At 38.4% G+C, this 15,251-nt stretch overlaps 1 protein-coding gene across 1 annotated transcript in view; it reads right to left on the bottom strand.

Annotated features, from left to right (window-relative positions):
- Positions 1-8,612: 8,612 nt before the first annotated feature.
- The window catches only part of NECAB1 (N-terminal EF-hand calcium binding protein 1), a 119,353-nt gene continuing 112,714 nt past the window's right edge, over positions 8,613-15,251 (bottom strand). Inside the window, exons 11-13 of the mRNA XM_077808932.1 lie at positions 12,993-13,070; positions 11,829-11,920; positions 8,613-8,641 (exon numbers count right to left, since the gene is read on the bottom strand). Of these exons, the coding sequence (XP_077665058.1) occupies positions 8,613-8,641; positions 11,829-11,920; positions 12,993-13,070 (199 nt within the window). The remainder of the gene's footprint in view (positions 8,642-11,828; positions 11,921-12,992; positions 13,071-15,251) is intronic.

Genomic DNA, 15,251 nt, shown 5'->3' on the forward strand with positions numbered 1-15,251 from the left:
CCACAATCCACAGCTGTTCGGCAGACTCCGGGCTGGCCACTGATCTGTTGTGTGGCAGCTGGTGGGAGGCACTCGGGGGAGGGTGGAGAGCAGTAGGCGGGGGGCTTTGTGGGAGGGGGCAGAGGGGCAGGAAGAGGTGGAGTGAGGGCAGGGCCTTGGGGGAAGGGGTGGAGTGGGGGTGGAGCACCCCTGGGAAAAAGAAAAGTCAGCTCTTGTGGTTTCTATATTATTTTTGTTATTCCTTTATTTTAAAAACAAGACTTATGCACCTTGAAAAAGTAAACATTGATCCCTTTCAACTGCAACTGGTTTGTTTTTTCCATTGATAGTTTTGTGACTCTACTTAACTGTAGACTGATCCCTGGAACTTTCTAGTCTACGAGTAGAGATTTCTCTCCGAATTTCTTTCAGGAGGAGACTATTTACCTATAGCCATTTTTGGTCAACATATATTTAGCTGTGATGTATCACTTACTCACATCCCTTCAGTCGTTGGTTCTAAATCTCTTTAAACTATACATACAATGGGGAAATGCATTTCCAGCTTCTTACTGGAAAAGATTTGAATATCAGTGGCACTATGTCTTTACTTCAAGACAGTGTGCAGTACCTTCTATTGGAGCAAGCTGCTCAGACTTGAACATGGAAGACTCCTTTTGGGAGCCTGGTTTCAAGAGTCGTGGTCTACTACAGCTATCTGTCTTTGGAGTAGAATTCTAACTGTTTTCAGCCACCCTTGACTAGTGGGAGTTTGCTCAAAGATTTTGGACAGAACAAAGTTCTATGCCTGCAAAGGCATCTTTTAAAGTTAACAGGTATAGGTTATTGCAAAAACTGCTTCAAACTTAACTGTAGTATTTTCTGCTGAGTAAATTAACTTAAATTTCCTCAAATGGTCACTGATTACCAGATTACATTATTTTTCTAAGCAATCTTATTTCCAAAAATGAAACAAACTTTGTGTGCCTACCTGTTTCAACACTCCAAAGTTTAGTGTCTTGTTGAAAAATTCTGCTAATACACGGTGCCAGGCGAGCTATACAAAACAACATCTGTCCAAATTGCTGACATACCTAAAGATGATCCTTTAAGGAGCTCGGTATAAACCATGTACCCTAGCAAGAAGCTCTATTGAAGTCAGTAGGATCAACTCATGTGTGGGATCTTTGGATACAGAGCTCCTTGCATCATCGGGGCCTAAGTTTAGCTGTGGAACAATGCGCAATAGTGCAAACAATGGAGATGGAAGGTGGAAAGAAGAGACTGCTTACAGATCAGCTTTATTTAGGTTTGCATGTGCTGAACACATCTTAAAGGCCTTTAGTATTGTTTGTAATCTAAAGTAGTCAGAGTAATTCTTCCTTTTCATGAGAAATAAGAGTACTTAAATCTTAAAAGGGATTCCTGCAAAGTGATAGAAACCTTTACCTACTGCTTTCTCATGTATCTTAATTGTATAGATCCCCACTACAATTCTTGTATGGGCAAGTACTAGTTTTAACGTACGGATGAAAATCTGTGAGGGTGTTCTGAATCTGTTCCACTTTAGTTTTTCTAGCAAAGGATAAATTTGAACTAGAAATTGAACAACAAGACAAAAAGTAGGACAACAAATAGGTGGTGAAGTGTATGCCAGACTTCTGGTGGTGATATCATGACTTCACACACTTGCCAGATGTGCTACAGATATTCTTTTTTCCTTCTGCAAAGTCCATTTCAGTAAGACTCTACCTCACAAGCTGACTTTTAAAGTCTGGCTGTTATCTGGACTGGACTGAAGCCCTCTACATAAACTTGTTTGTTTTTTCTCTACCACTGATACAGCAACTCATTTGGAAATATTTCTTGTTGTATTTCAGTATTAGATTTTAACCTTCAGGGTCACTAAGACCTATTGGCAGAATTAGCTAGGCTCACAAGTTCTCTGTGATTCTAAGTGGGCAGTCATGGAATTTTCTGTGTCTGCTACACCAATGCCGAGATCCTAGTTCAGTTTCATTATTAACCAGTCTCTGTACTGAACCCAATGTTCCTTTTCCTTGCCATTCATTTCCAAGACTACCCACTGTACTGTTAGTTGTTGTGGTATCTTATTCCTTTTATAAATCACTATTACTATCTCTGTTAAAGTCTCTCTTTATAATACTATCTTGCTGTCTGTATTGGTAGCAAGTTATACTCAGTCTTGTGTTTCTGGAGCTTTGCCAGTAGTGCTTTTGTCTATGGATTTATTTCAGCATGCTGTCCTAGATGGGAACTATTTACTAGTTGCATTTTTTTCATTTTATCAAAACAGATCGATTTGTTCTACCACAGGTGCCAACTCCGTGCATGCTCTGGGGCTGGAGCGCTCACGGAGGGGGGAAAAAATAGTGAGTGCTCAGCGCACACCGGCAGCCCTATGGATCAGCTCCTCCCCCTTCCTCTTTCTCTCTCCTCCCCCCCCCCCCCCCCGCCCTCCTGCCTGCTGGTGGGCCCCACTGATCAGCTTCTCCCCCTCCATCTCAGCTTCCTCTGCCCGCCGCGATCAGTTGTTCAGTGGCATGCAGGAGGCACTGGGGGAGAGGGGAAGGAGGGGGCAGGAAGGGTTTGGAGGAAGGTGTAGGGCCTGGAGCAGTACAGGAGTTGAACACTCCCCCGGATACTGGGGAAGTCGACGCCTCTGGGTTCTACCATTTCCTGGCTTTCGTGCATCAGTAATGGATGGTAAGCACCTTCTGAGAGAGCTTATTGAGGATCCTATATTTAGAACATTTCCAAACTGCTGCTCAAGTGTAGTTGAATACTGGTCTAAATTCTCAAGTGATTAGTAATTTTTGAGTCTTCATCTTGATGACGTCTTTTTAAAGAGACCCTATTTTTAGAGGGTGAGTGCTTGGCCCTTCTTGATAATTGGGTTCTATTAAAGAACCTCAGATTGGGTTTACAATGACCAGTTGCTTTTAAAAATTTAGGCCACAATTTGAGGCATTTAATTAACCTGTAATTCTTATTATCTCTTACAATCTTACATGTTTAGTCCTTATCTCATTATGAATACTCTTTGTTACAATTCAGTGAGATTTAACTTGCTGTGTGTAATGTAAATATTTAAATGACATTTCAAACTTTGAAGTAATTTTTTGAGTCTGTTTGTCTTACAGAAGAAAACTATTTTATTGCCTTATGTAAGAAATGACAGGTCCTTTTGAAGATAAGAAATCCATCTTTTGGACAGCTAACAATGAAGTGGATTAAGGGCCAGATTTTTAAAGGTATTTAGGTGCCTTAAGATGCAGATAGGTGCTTAGTGGAATTTACAGAAGCACCTAGGTGCCTAAATGCTTAAAATCCCTGGTCATTAATCAAGAATGCCAGTAGAATGTAAACAAATTACAATGGATGTAAATTTTGTTTTTTCAATTATCAAAAGCCAGAAGTATTTTCAACATTGACAAACTTTGGTTCGCTAAATCAACTTCAACATTTGTAGAACCACCAACTTTAAACCAGTATTTCTGACTCAGATTTTGTTTGCAATATTCAGATTTTCATTAGCTGTAATAATGGAACAGAAACACAAGCTGTAGTAATTCTCAAACATGACTTAGGTGTATGTAAGTGTATTATTTCTTGTATTTTTGAAACTGACTTTGATTGCTTTTCAGTAATTCACAGTGGCGCTCAGTGACCTCTTGCATTCTGTGGCTATACGACTAGTTTCTTTCAAGATGTTTAATATCTTGATGTTTTGGTTTCATTGAAAGGCAGCACAATTTCCATAAAACTAGAATATCTACCCTAATGATCGTTGACTATACAGGGGAGCTGTCGATAGGGCAGTGGATTTCAGGAAATGCAATACTAATTGTGTCATCCAATGGTACTGATGTTTCCAAAGTGGAAATGGGTAGTGGTGACAATGAAAAATTCCAAGAATCCTTGTTGGAAGTGCATACTACTGAGAGTCTTATAGCTGTTTCCTTAAATAAGGATTGCATAATGAAAAGATGCGTCTGAAAGTCTTTTAGTTAATAATGTACAGTATTGTTTATATAAGCAAATATAGCTCTCTAAATTGACTAACTTCAAGAATAATACAAAAATTATTTTGGTCTAGCTACTTGTAATAGCTTCTGTACTCAGAACTGCAGTAAGGCTGAAATTAATCCTTTCACTCCTGAAATTGGATTTTTCTAGAATCCATTTTTTTTTTCTAGCAAAGGATAAATTTGAACTAGAAATTGAACCAGAGGAAGGTTAGATCGTTAGAGCAATAGTACTAAAAATTTGCAAAGTTAAATTTGTTAAAGATGTGATTAGCTTTTCAGTTGTCTTAATCTTTTCTAAACTATGCAAAATAAGGTTGCCAAAAAAGTCCTGGATTTTCTTTTGGTGTTTGTCATCTTTGTTTCTGTACATACAGCAGCAGTTTCAGACAATCATTGTAATTCTTTAATGTCCCTTATGTGTGTCAATTAAAATATTTTGTGAGTGTGGTCTGTTTGTACACTTGTATTTGAAACACACAGTACATCAATCTGAAAGCCTTAAATTTACAAAAGACTAAAATAGCTCAACTATAATTGGGGGTTAGAGGTATGTTCTTCCCAGTAGCAACCCTACAGCTAATGCTGAAGGCAATTCCAGTTTTACTCTCATCCCTTCTATCTCAAACTCTTTTAGTGCTGAGATTCCTTAAATGTTATCAATTGTAGATTAGTGGTTGGTTATATCATTAGTAAATGGGGAATAATTTTGCCGTGGTAGGAAGACTGATTACTTGACTTACTAGAATTTTTCTATCTCTGGCATTTGACTCTGTTCAATTCTAGAACAGATTACCGTATCCATTAGAAAGGAACAGAACACTGAAACTTCATGGAGACCATTTTAACCAGAATTTAGAGAGCATAGTTGTGTGAAAAGATGTTCCTTAACGTGTAACCCTTAAATGATGTATTATGTGCCCACAAGCACAATATCAGAGCACCAGATTATTGGTAACACAGCCATCAACTCGATTGACATCATTTCCTGAAGGCTTGTGGATTTATTCTATCCCAGTGATGACACAGCCTGCCTTTGCTTAACAAAGAAGGAAATTTTCTCACTAACCTGAAAACATATTCTTAAATCTACTAATTAAAGCTAAGGATGAGCAAACCAACTCGATCAAAATAGGAAACCAGACCAATTGTTAATTGCTGTAGTTAATGATCTGTACCTGTCTAAGTAACTCAGTCAGTACTGACATGTTCTATAATATACTTGAAATTGTACTGCAGGTGGAAAGGATGGGCTGCATTTTACTTCTGTCTGTTTTCCTGGCAATTGGTCTTAAACATGCAGAAGGGAAGGACAGATGGTCTTAATGAGAGCATATTTTTCTTGTAAAATTATCATACATCTTGTGGAAATATCTTTGAAATGTTGATATCCCAAATGCTTTCTTAAGTTTAATTCTTAAGTACTGTGATTAAAGAACTACTTCCTAGTGTGTAATCTATCCCAAATTGTGCTACATACTTTCTTAGCTCCATTCCCAACCCTCTCTACCCAAAACAAAATATAGTTGAAACTTTATCTGACAAAACAGCTCCAAGCAGAAATGATGAAATTACTACTAAAAGGTCTTTGAGGAAAGAGGCCTCCATGAAAGAGAATTCATATTTTTAAAGGTGTAGATGTTTTAAAATCTTCAGGTACAGTGTCCTACAAGTGCTTTCTCTTGTTTGCAATGCCTATTTTAACTAGGGTAGAATATTGGATGTGAATGGATAAGAACACCTCACTGTTTAGTATTTGTCTTGTTTTAAATGTCTCTTTGCCTGAATATTTAAATGCAAAATTTTTTTACATTAAATCCATATTAGGGTGAGAGATCAGCAGGAAGTTTGCAAAGTGTGGGATGTGGGTGGGTTTGAAAAGTTTTGATACGTGCATAAAGCTAGTCAGGAATCTTGACTTTTTTAACTTGGAAAATGATTAATTAGAAAAGTATTGGTTTCAATAAACACTCATTTGGGAGGAATTCCCAGGTTCAGATGGAATTTCTTCTCAAAACCAGAGAAACATACCCCAGGATGGCTAACAGGCTGATGGTTAGGGCGTCCTGGTGGATAGGTGGGAGACTCTGGTTCAAGTCCTTGGTCCAAGTTGGGGAAAGCCGGGACTTCAATGGCAGTCTCCGACTCCCCATATTTATGTCCAAAACACTGGGCTTTTGGCTATTCTGGGGCACGCTCTATCACTCTGTTTTTGCTGTACAGCAGAACAAAATCGTTTCAAAATCTCAAGTTTTCATGAAATGGAAATGTCTTCTGACCACTCCTATTGACATTCAGTGGGACACACACTCCAATTCAAATTACTAGTGTTAGAAACCATGGGTGGAATTTTCATTAAGTTGGCTTGTTTTAGGTATGTAACTTCCTCTGATTTCTAGAACTCTAAACTTCAAGATATTACAGTTGAATGTGCAAATTAAACTTCACTAGTTAGAGTTGCTGTTCTATTGTATATGTGGGTTCTCAGCTTCGGTGGCAGACTTGTACTTGGGATACATAAGAACAGCTATAGTAGGTCAGACCAAAGGTCCATGTAGCCTAGTATCCTGTCATCTGACTAATGCTAAGTGCTCTGGAGGAAATGAACAGAACAAGTAATCATCAAGTGATCCATCCCCTGTTGCCCATTCCAGCTTCTGGCAAATAATTTAAAACAGGCTTGTCAGCTTGTATGTCAGCTTTCTAAAAGCAATAATGAACCTTTCTTCATCTTCAAATGTTGTGTCTAAATACTTCTTCAGCTTATTTTCAATGGTTTTAGGCTGACTCCATCACTTTTTTTAGCAGCTGTAGAATTATGTAGAGGTACATGGTCCTTATTAATATTTCATTTCTGACTTAAGGGACTGCACTGGTTGAACCTAAATAAGACTTGATATGAATTCTGTGAAAGTAACATACTGCTTTACTTATATCAAGTCCCAATACAAATAGCAGGCACATAAAATTTCTCTGAAATATTGCACATTTTCTCTCTCTCCTCCCTACTCAGACCTTTTGGGATCACCCGGAAGCTGAGGCTAGAATTACCTCCAAAACACCCAAGTTTATGGGAAAGGCCAATAGCTGCCCCATACCTCACAATTCTGTTGCTCACATTCCAGGAGCTGACTGCTTAGAGCAGTAGAGCTGTTTCCATTTGTTGGCATGCTCTAGGCTCTGGAGTTCACTTGTTTTCTGTAAATGCTTAGCTCCAGGCTCTAGTGCAAAATATTCCTAGCCCATGAGTGGCTGTGTGGGAAATGGATTTAGGCCCCAACTTTCACTGGAGAGAGAGGACATCTTTAGAACCCTAAACAGTTGCTGGGGGAAGGAGGCCATTGTGGGATATGCATATCATCTTTGCTCAAGAGGGGAAGGGAAAGAACATTCCCTACTACACCTCTCCTCTCAATATTTAAAAACTATAAACAAAATTTTCCCAGCAAATGTTGTTAGTGGAGTCTGCAAAGCTTCACCATGGACTCTGACTGTCACTCTTGCCGTACTTGGTGGGAAAGATGTGGACAAATTGGAGCGAGTCCAGAGGACAGCAACAAAAATGGTTAAAGGTCTAGAAAACCTGACCTATTAGGAAAGATTAAAGAAACTGGACATACTTAATTTTGAAAAAAGAAGACTGGGAGAGGGAACCTGATAAGTCTTCACATATGTTAAGGGCTGATATGCAGAGGATGGTGATCAGTTGTTCTCTATGTCCACTGAAGATAGGACAAGAATTAATAGGCTTAATCTGCAGAAAGGACGATTTAGCTTAGATGTTAGGAAAATTTGTGAAATATAAAGATAGTTATGCTCAGTAGTAGGCTTACAGGAGAGGCTGTGGAATCCCCATCATTAGAGGTTTTTAAGAACAGGTTGGACAAACACCTGTCAGGGCTGGTGTAGGTTTACTTGGTCCCTACTCAGCGGGGGCCTGGACATGATGACTTCTTGACATCCCTTCCAGCCCTACATTTCTATGATTCTGTTAATCCGGGTGGGGAAGCAGCAGCCCTTTACTCTTCTGAATGACTTAATATATACATGTATGAAGTTCTGTGCTAGCAAAGAGAGTTGCCAGCACAGAATACACCACATAGCCTCGTGACTTCATTTTAAAACAGAAAATTAGAAACTCATGAAAATAGGAATGTTAAAAAGTTTATGCCATTTTCTTTGAAAAGAAGACAACCTGGAAGCTTGGAGTAACTATTTATTTAACATAAAGATAAAACCAGTCAAAACAAGTACTTAACACTCACATACGCTGACCATTTCTCTGAGACACATTTCTGTACAATAATTTGGCTGGCTTGAGCACACACACACACGCATCTAGCAATTTAGCAGGGCCACAAGTGTCCTTATGTAAGCTTGTAAAAAATGTTTCACCAAAATAGTCACAAGGAGAGAATATAAAGCATACATATTTTTTCCATATTTTAAAATGGAAAAGATTGTGCCTGTGATAAACAATGTTACATCACAGTCCATTAGCTGTAGCACCTGTCGACTGGTGTATGGATGTTGTTTGAATGCAAATATAACATTTACCATTACTTGAACCCACAATGAAAGCTTCTAGTTGTTGTTCAGGACCCACCATGAAGCTGAAAAGGAAAAAAAAATATTTACTGACCAATCTTTATTTTATTTTTACAGTATTCCTTTCTTCCTCCCTTCTCCCCCAAGCCTTTTCTTGAAACCCTAAATAGATTATCTATAATCTGTTCCTCTGCTAGTCTAAAGAAATAGTATTAAGCTGGTCTTTCTGTGTTCAGTTCCTACCAAAGATAATTGGAGATGTGCATTTGCAAGGACAGAACTTGATCAATCAGTGGAGGAGAGTGGTAGTCCAGGAGTAGTTGCTGGGGGAGCTGAGCAGAACAGTAGAGGAGGGAGAGAGAGCTTTTAGTGCAATAGTTTACACCTGTATAGACCAGCTTCTTAAATTCCCAATATTTGCACTGGAGAAGGAAATTGACCAGAATGGAGGCTTCTTTCCTTAGATCCACCCAACTTTGGCTATAAAAGTCTAGTTGTCTAATGCTTAAGGCTGCAACAGTGGTTTGGTAAACACTGTCAAAATGAGTCCCAATTCCACAGCTCAGCATCCAGGGGTATGGTACCAGTAACATACTAGGTCTTCCCTCTAGCTATGGTCATCTCCACTACAAGGCTCTTGCATCAAGGATGGGGGACATAACTGGTGATTGACCTTGGGGAAGATGTACTCTTTCGCAAAAGCCTTCAAAGCAAGGGTAGCTGAGTGAAGTGTCTGTCCACCTTCATCAGCTGATCTAAAATAGGGTGCAAGGTACAACAGCCTCATTGGGCAAAAGTACCTGGCCCAGGAAATTCTCAGTTGTGATTCCTGCAGATTTCTGTCCCAGTTTTAAATCAAAATCAGTGGTCTTTGACTATTTCCATAAGAACTGGATCCTCCCGTGTCGATTCACTGCCTTTGTATTTCTCTGTAGTGAAAATGTATTTGGAATCAGCTGATTCCTCTGGTCCATCTTAGTCCAAATAGCAGCCTGCATCTTCCTGCCCTCACTTAAGCAGCTGGAATTGTATAGGCAATGAGGTGGAGCATTGTGAATGCATTATGAAGCATTGATCTTTGCTGAGGCCAGAGTCCTGCTTTATGAACATCAAAGTCAGGTACATGAGTGTCAGTCTTGTTGCTCCAATTGTGCTGGGAGTTCTTCCCTTTTCAATGTAGGGTAAGAAGAATACATCAAAGTTAGTACTAAGTGGTGCATGTCAACCTCAGAGAGAGCCTGGAGCAAGTGGGCCTGGTCACTGATCTATTAATACATGACATGGGTCAAGGTTACAAAAGGTTGATACCCTTGTCAAATGACAGTGATCAGAATCTACTGGCTACTGTTACAAGGAGGATCCCAGATATCACTCCTGCAAACCCCTTACTCTTGTGAGTAGTCCTTATCCTGGTGAGTATATTCCTATTGACATGAATTGGATTACTCACATAAGAGAAGGTTTCCAGGATTGGGTAATCTTTATTGAGTCACAGATTAAATATGTGACGTTGGAGAAGTCAATTCATCTCCTTGTTGGTCAACTCAGCTGGAAAATTGGGTTAAAAAGGATCATACAGAAAAGCAGTAGCTGTATCTGAGCCGGGCTTTCCTGGGTTACATCAATTACAAAATTGACTTTGCTAGTAGCAGAGTTATTTCTGTTCTTCACTGAGTTTTAAACAGGTCTCAGTCTACATTGTATGTGACTGTTGCATAAAATATAGTAATTGCCTTACAGCCATCATTTTTGCTCTCTCTTAAGCTTTTTTTTTCCTTTGAATACAAATTTGTATGAAGATCCTTATGCTACAATTACTGCACTTATTGAAAAAAAACCTTAACATAGGTATGTGTATTTCTAAAAGAAAATATAACCTATAAATTGGGAAAATTAAACTATGCAGATCCTAAATATTACTTTTCTATATTATTTTTTTGAGCAAGAAGTTCATGCTGAGCAATACTCTGGTTGCCATGGTAATAATCAGGAGGAATGCTGTAAACTAAAATCCCATTTGAAAGGCAGAGTGTATGCTTAAACATGTTTTAAATTAAATTTAAGACTGATCTTTATATTTAGACATTTATAAATTATATATTTTATTTGATTTGATGCTAAACATACGTTCCCCAGCCGTGATTGGAACACCACTATTTCTTCGTTCTCCATCCCTTACTGAATTCCAGTCCCGCCATTGGCACAATGTAGTCTGACGCTATCATGCAGAGGGAAATAGTGCATTATATTACTAAATTACTGAGCTAAATTCTGCATTCCTTGGTTAGGATTTACTCATTCCTTACTCAGGCAAACTCTTATTGAAGTCAGTGGAGTTTGTGTATGGGAGTTTGCTTGATGGAAAAACTTCAGGATTTGGCCCAGTTACTCTACTGGAGAGAAAAAATGGTCTAGAGGTTAGGCATTGGACAGGGACTTGTTGGCCCAACTCCTACAATAGGAGATCTGGGTTCAATTTTGAGCTCTGCTACGGATTTCCTGTATGACCTTGGACAAAGTACTTAATCTCTCTGTGCCTTAGTTCCCCATCTGTAAAATGGGGATGACGCTTGCTCCATTTGTTGTTCTTGTCTACTTAGACTGTAAGCACTTCGGGACAAGAAGTTTCTCTTATAAGGTGCATGTATACCACATAGTACTAGGTGCTACTGTAATACAAATAATATTAATTATAATTTGGGAATCTTTTGCATCTCCGCTTTTCAGAATGGAGTTTGGAGAAAAGTTGCAGGAAATATGCACAATTGTGTGGTAAATTAAGACCACTCTTTCTGTTAATGTAATACAAGCAAATGCAATTAAATTGAAATATAGCTCTTTATCAGAAAGCAAACATATTTTCTGACTAAATATTTTTAAACCAGTAATGCAAAAACAGTTCAAAGCAACAGAATGTTACTATTTACAAAGTGACTCTTTATATTCTGGATATTTTCTGTACTATATTTGTTAGGTTAATACTTAATTTGTAATAATCTTACTTTTTCTCCAATAGGAGGAAGTATTGTGTATATTCCTATTACGGATGTGTTTAACAATTGTATTACTGTGTACAAACCCTTGATGTTTAAAGAAAAAGAAAAAATAAAAAAGAACAAAACAGAGGCAAAATTACAAAAGAGTGTTGAATAAGGGCAAATTTTGCAGTTATTCCACATAAGGAACATTGTAGTCAATGGGAAGTCTTCATATTGAAGCAAGTAAAGTATTGTGGAAAAACTTGATAATTACCAGGTACTTGCATAGTTGTCATGAGTTCTGGAGTTTCCAAGAAGTCCACATTACTCCTTTGGAATGTCTTGCTGTAATTCATCTGGAGATGACTGTATACATAGAGGTGATGAGAACTTAACAAGATTTAAAAGGACTGAATATTTATATGGCTATGAAGAATAGCCAGAAATTCATAATTATAATTTTAAAAAATTTCAGAAGGGATATTAAACGCGTTTAACGGCTTTTGCCAATCTCTAACTATTAGAGACCAGGATCTGACCTAATGTGAGGGGCACATTATCCCATCTCAGCCTACAGTGACATTCTTGCATCTTCCTTGGCAGCATCTGATACTGGAAACTGAACTAAATGGATCTTTGGTCTGATCCTGTATGGCAATTTGTCTATTCCAATGGTGTTGAAGTGCCTTTTCAATTCTTCTTATTACTGTTTCTGAAGGTAAATGCACCCTCTCTGAACTCATTGGGCCAGATTCTGTAAGCAGGATATTAGGCTGCAGAAAACCCCAAAACAATGGATTCCCCCTTCAGATCTTTTTTATAAAACTCAGTGCAGAGAAAAATCTCCACCTTTTCCCACTTCCCTAAAAGCTCTGCCTCCTACAGACTGGAACCCAGCTGGTGGGAAATCCTCTGGGTGTGGTATCTTCCAAGGTCCCGAAGAGAGACTGGAAGCCTGCTGGGTTTTTGTGGTAGGGGTGGGAAACCTTGGAGGAAGGCACCAGTGACCACTCACATGCTTAAAGTTACACATGTGCTTAAGTATGTTGTGGGACTGCAACCTGTCTGTCTCCTTTTAGCTCCTTGTTCACCCTGCATTAGCTCTCTGCCAGCATCATTTCATCCCCCTACTTTTTTCCTCCTATACTCAACTACTGTCCCTATTCTGATGACTCTTAATTCTGTATCTCGCCACCTTCAGTCTCTGCCTATTCAAGTCAGACTACTGGATGTCTTTTCAATAGATATTCAAATAGTGTTTTAAGCTCAATGCAGAAAAAACTGAACTGTTATGAAGCATTCTTAATGGCATTTAATTGGAAAGTAGATCAAATAAATTAATGAAAGATATTTATATCTTTATATACCAGTAGTTTCATGCAGTTACTTTGTAACCTTCTAAACAACCTGAAATGCAAATGGTAATCTCATTACTTGCCTATTCCAGGCACTGCTGTTCTCCCAGAACTCATAAATGATGAAGCGGCATTCGCTTGAAAGCTTCTGTATGGAAACACTAAGAGTTATAGGACAGAATTAGCAAGCACACTTTTCCCAAGTTACAGTACAGTGACTGAACAAAACTTACTGATTTCTGTAGAAAGGATAGTCTGAGGGACAAATATGTGGAGTTAGAGGCATCTGTGTTGCAAATGACTTGAGCTCCTTTCTACTTTTATCTGTGATATACTGCATGGTATTTTTAAGCAGAACTTTTATTTTTACTCTTTAAAATTAAAACTGTTATAATGGACTCTTATTTACAAAATTAATTTCTCATACTGTTCCAAATGCTAGGGTACTTTATCTCAAAAAGTATGGTTCAGTATTCTAGAAACTAATCCAACTGTGCTGCACAGCAAACCACCATAATACAGTGGTTCCCATAAAGAGTAAGTGAAGTAAATTGTGAAGTCAGGACAAGATTTTCAACAGTGAGTAGTGACTTAGATGCCTCAGTACTTATGTGCCCAATTTGAGACAGGTTAAAAGGGTCCTATTATCAGAAAGGGCTGATTAGCCATGCTCTGAAAATCAAGCCTCCTGGGTAAGGTGTCTCAGAGTGGGATACCCAGAAATTAAGGCATCTAAATCATTAGTCACTTCTGAAAATTTTGGCCTAAATTATGCTGCTTCACTTGTGCAGGTTCATTTTTCAGAGGTGAGAAGTTTATTAAAACAGGATAGACTTAGGTGTTTTGGAAACAAGCAGCCATATGTGGCGTAAAGATGGAATGGTCACTGTCCATTGCTCATACACTTTTTTAAACAGTATCTTTTTATCACGTATTTCTATTGTGATGGCACCTAGATACCCCACATTTGGAATAGGGTCCCATGGTACTAGCTACTGTACCAACAAACAACACAAAAACAGTCCCTGCCTGAGAGCCCATATTCTCAGAAAAACTTTTCCCCCATGTATTGTCTACTTTTAGGTTTATTCCTCCAGTTGTCTTAGACAACGTGCCATGGAGTTAGTTCATCTTACCTGTTCATGGAGGCATAAAATATCCCATGGAACATATGCCAATCCTTCCCACAGTGTCATCTGCTTTAGTGCATTCTATAAACCTCATACTCAGGAGCTAGTTTTCAAATATGTAAGTCTTGATATGATTTGTAATTCTGCATTTGAATGCTCAAATTGGCAACTGGATGTGCACTGCAAAAAAGGATGCTTATAGACTATTTGAACATCCAAATGTGAGATGTGGAGATTTTATTACTGCTTTGTTTGAAAACTGTGCTCAGATTACACCCTAAACTGTAACTGGTAATGAATCCACCCTGATTTATTGGTTTTGTTATTTGCTGCTGCATGAAGACTAGAACTCTGTACAATATGAAGAAGTGGTCAGGAACTACATACAGAAGCATAACAAAATAAAACATCCAGAATGAATCAGAAAGTGACCAGCAGGTGGCACTGCTGTCATACCAAATATCAGCTAAATTGGGGAAACAAATCAGTTCTTCCTTTTTCTATATGCTCTTTGTTTTATATTTTCAAACAATTTAGGATTTTTCTTATGACAAGTGTGCGGTTCAGTGTTACTAAAGAATGCTTTGATATGTTGTAGATTCTTTTTTGTAGCAGGTACCATTTTTGTTTGCTTTTCCATCTCTTGGCTCTTGTGTGATAGTAGTCAACCATTGTGTAACATAGTCAACCATTCCCAAATATTACAAAAAGTTCATTTTTTTTCTTTCTCCAACTTCATTTCCATATGATGTGTGTTATGGTGTCATGTCCATTCCGTAGAATCAGATCTCTCTGATGGATAATTGTTCTGCTGGAATATGTTTTACTAGCTCCAATCCTAAATTAAGACTGTCCTCTCCCCACATTCACCAGGTTTAAAGAAAGCTGTTCCAAGAAACAATTGTTTATTGCTTCTCCAAACCTTGTTCTGGCATGAGATATGACCAGTTTATTTGTGTTTAGCTGAAGTTGCCCATTATTATTGCTTTACTAGGTATGGTTTCCTCTTTGATCTTCCTTATCAAGACACACTCAGTGGACCTAATTTTTCATAATGCTACAGGTCCTTTTCAGTACTTTGCCAATGCAAAGGGGAAGTAAAGTCATTGGATCACATCAACAGGAAGCTCCCTTTTCTTAAGAGCAATGCTGGGACGTTACAGCTCCTGGTGGAGTGGGAAAGTCCAAGAATAAGGATATGTGGTTATTCAC

The sequence above is a fragment of the Eretmochelys imbricata genome, chromosome 2 (assembly GCF_965152235.1).
Source record: "Eretmochelys imbricata isolate rEreImb1 chromosome 2, rEreImb1.hap1, whole genome shotgun sequence".
NCBI lineage: Eukaryota > Metazoa > Chordata > Testudines > Cheloniidae > Eretmochelys > Eretmochelys imbricata.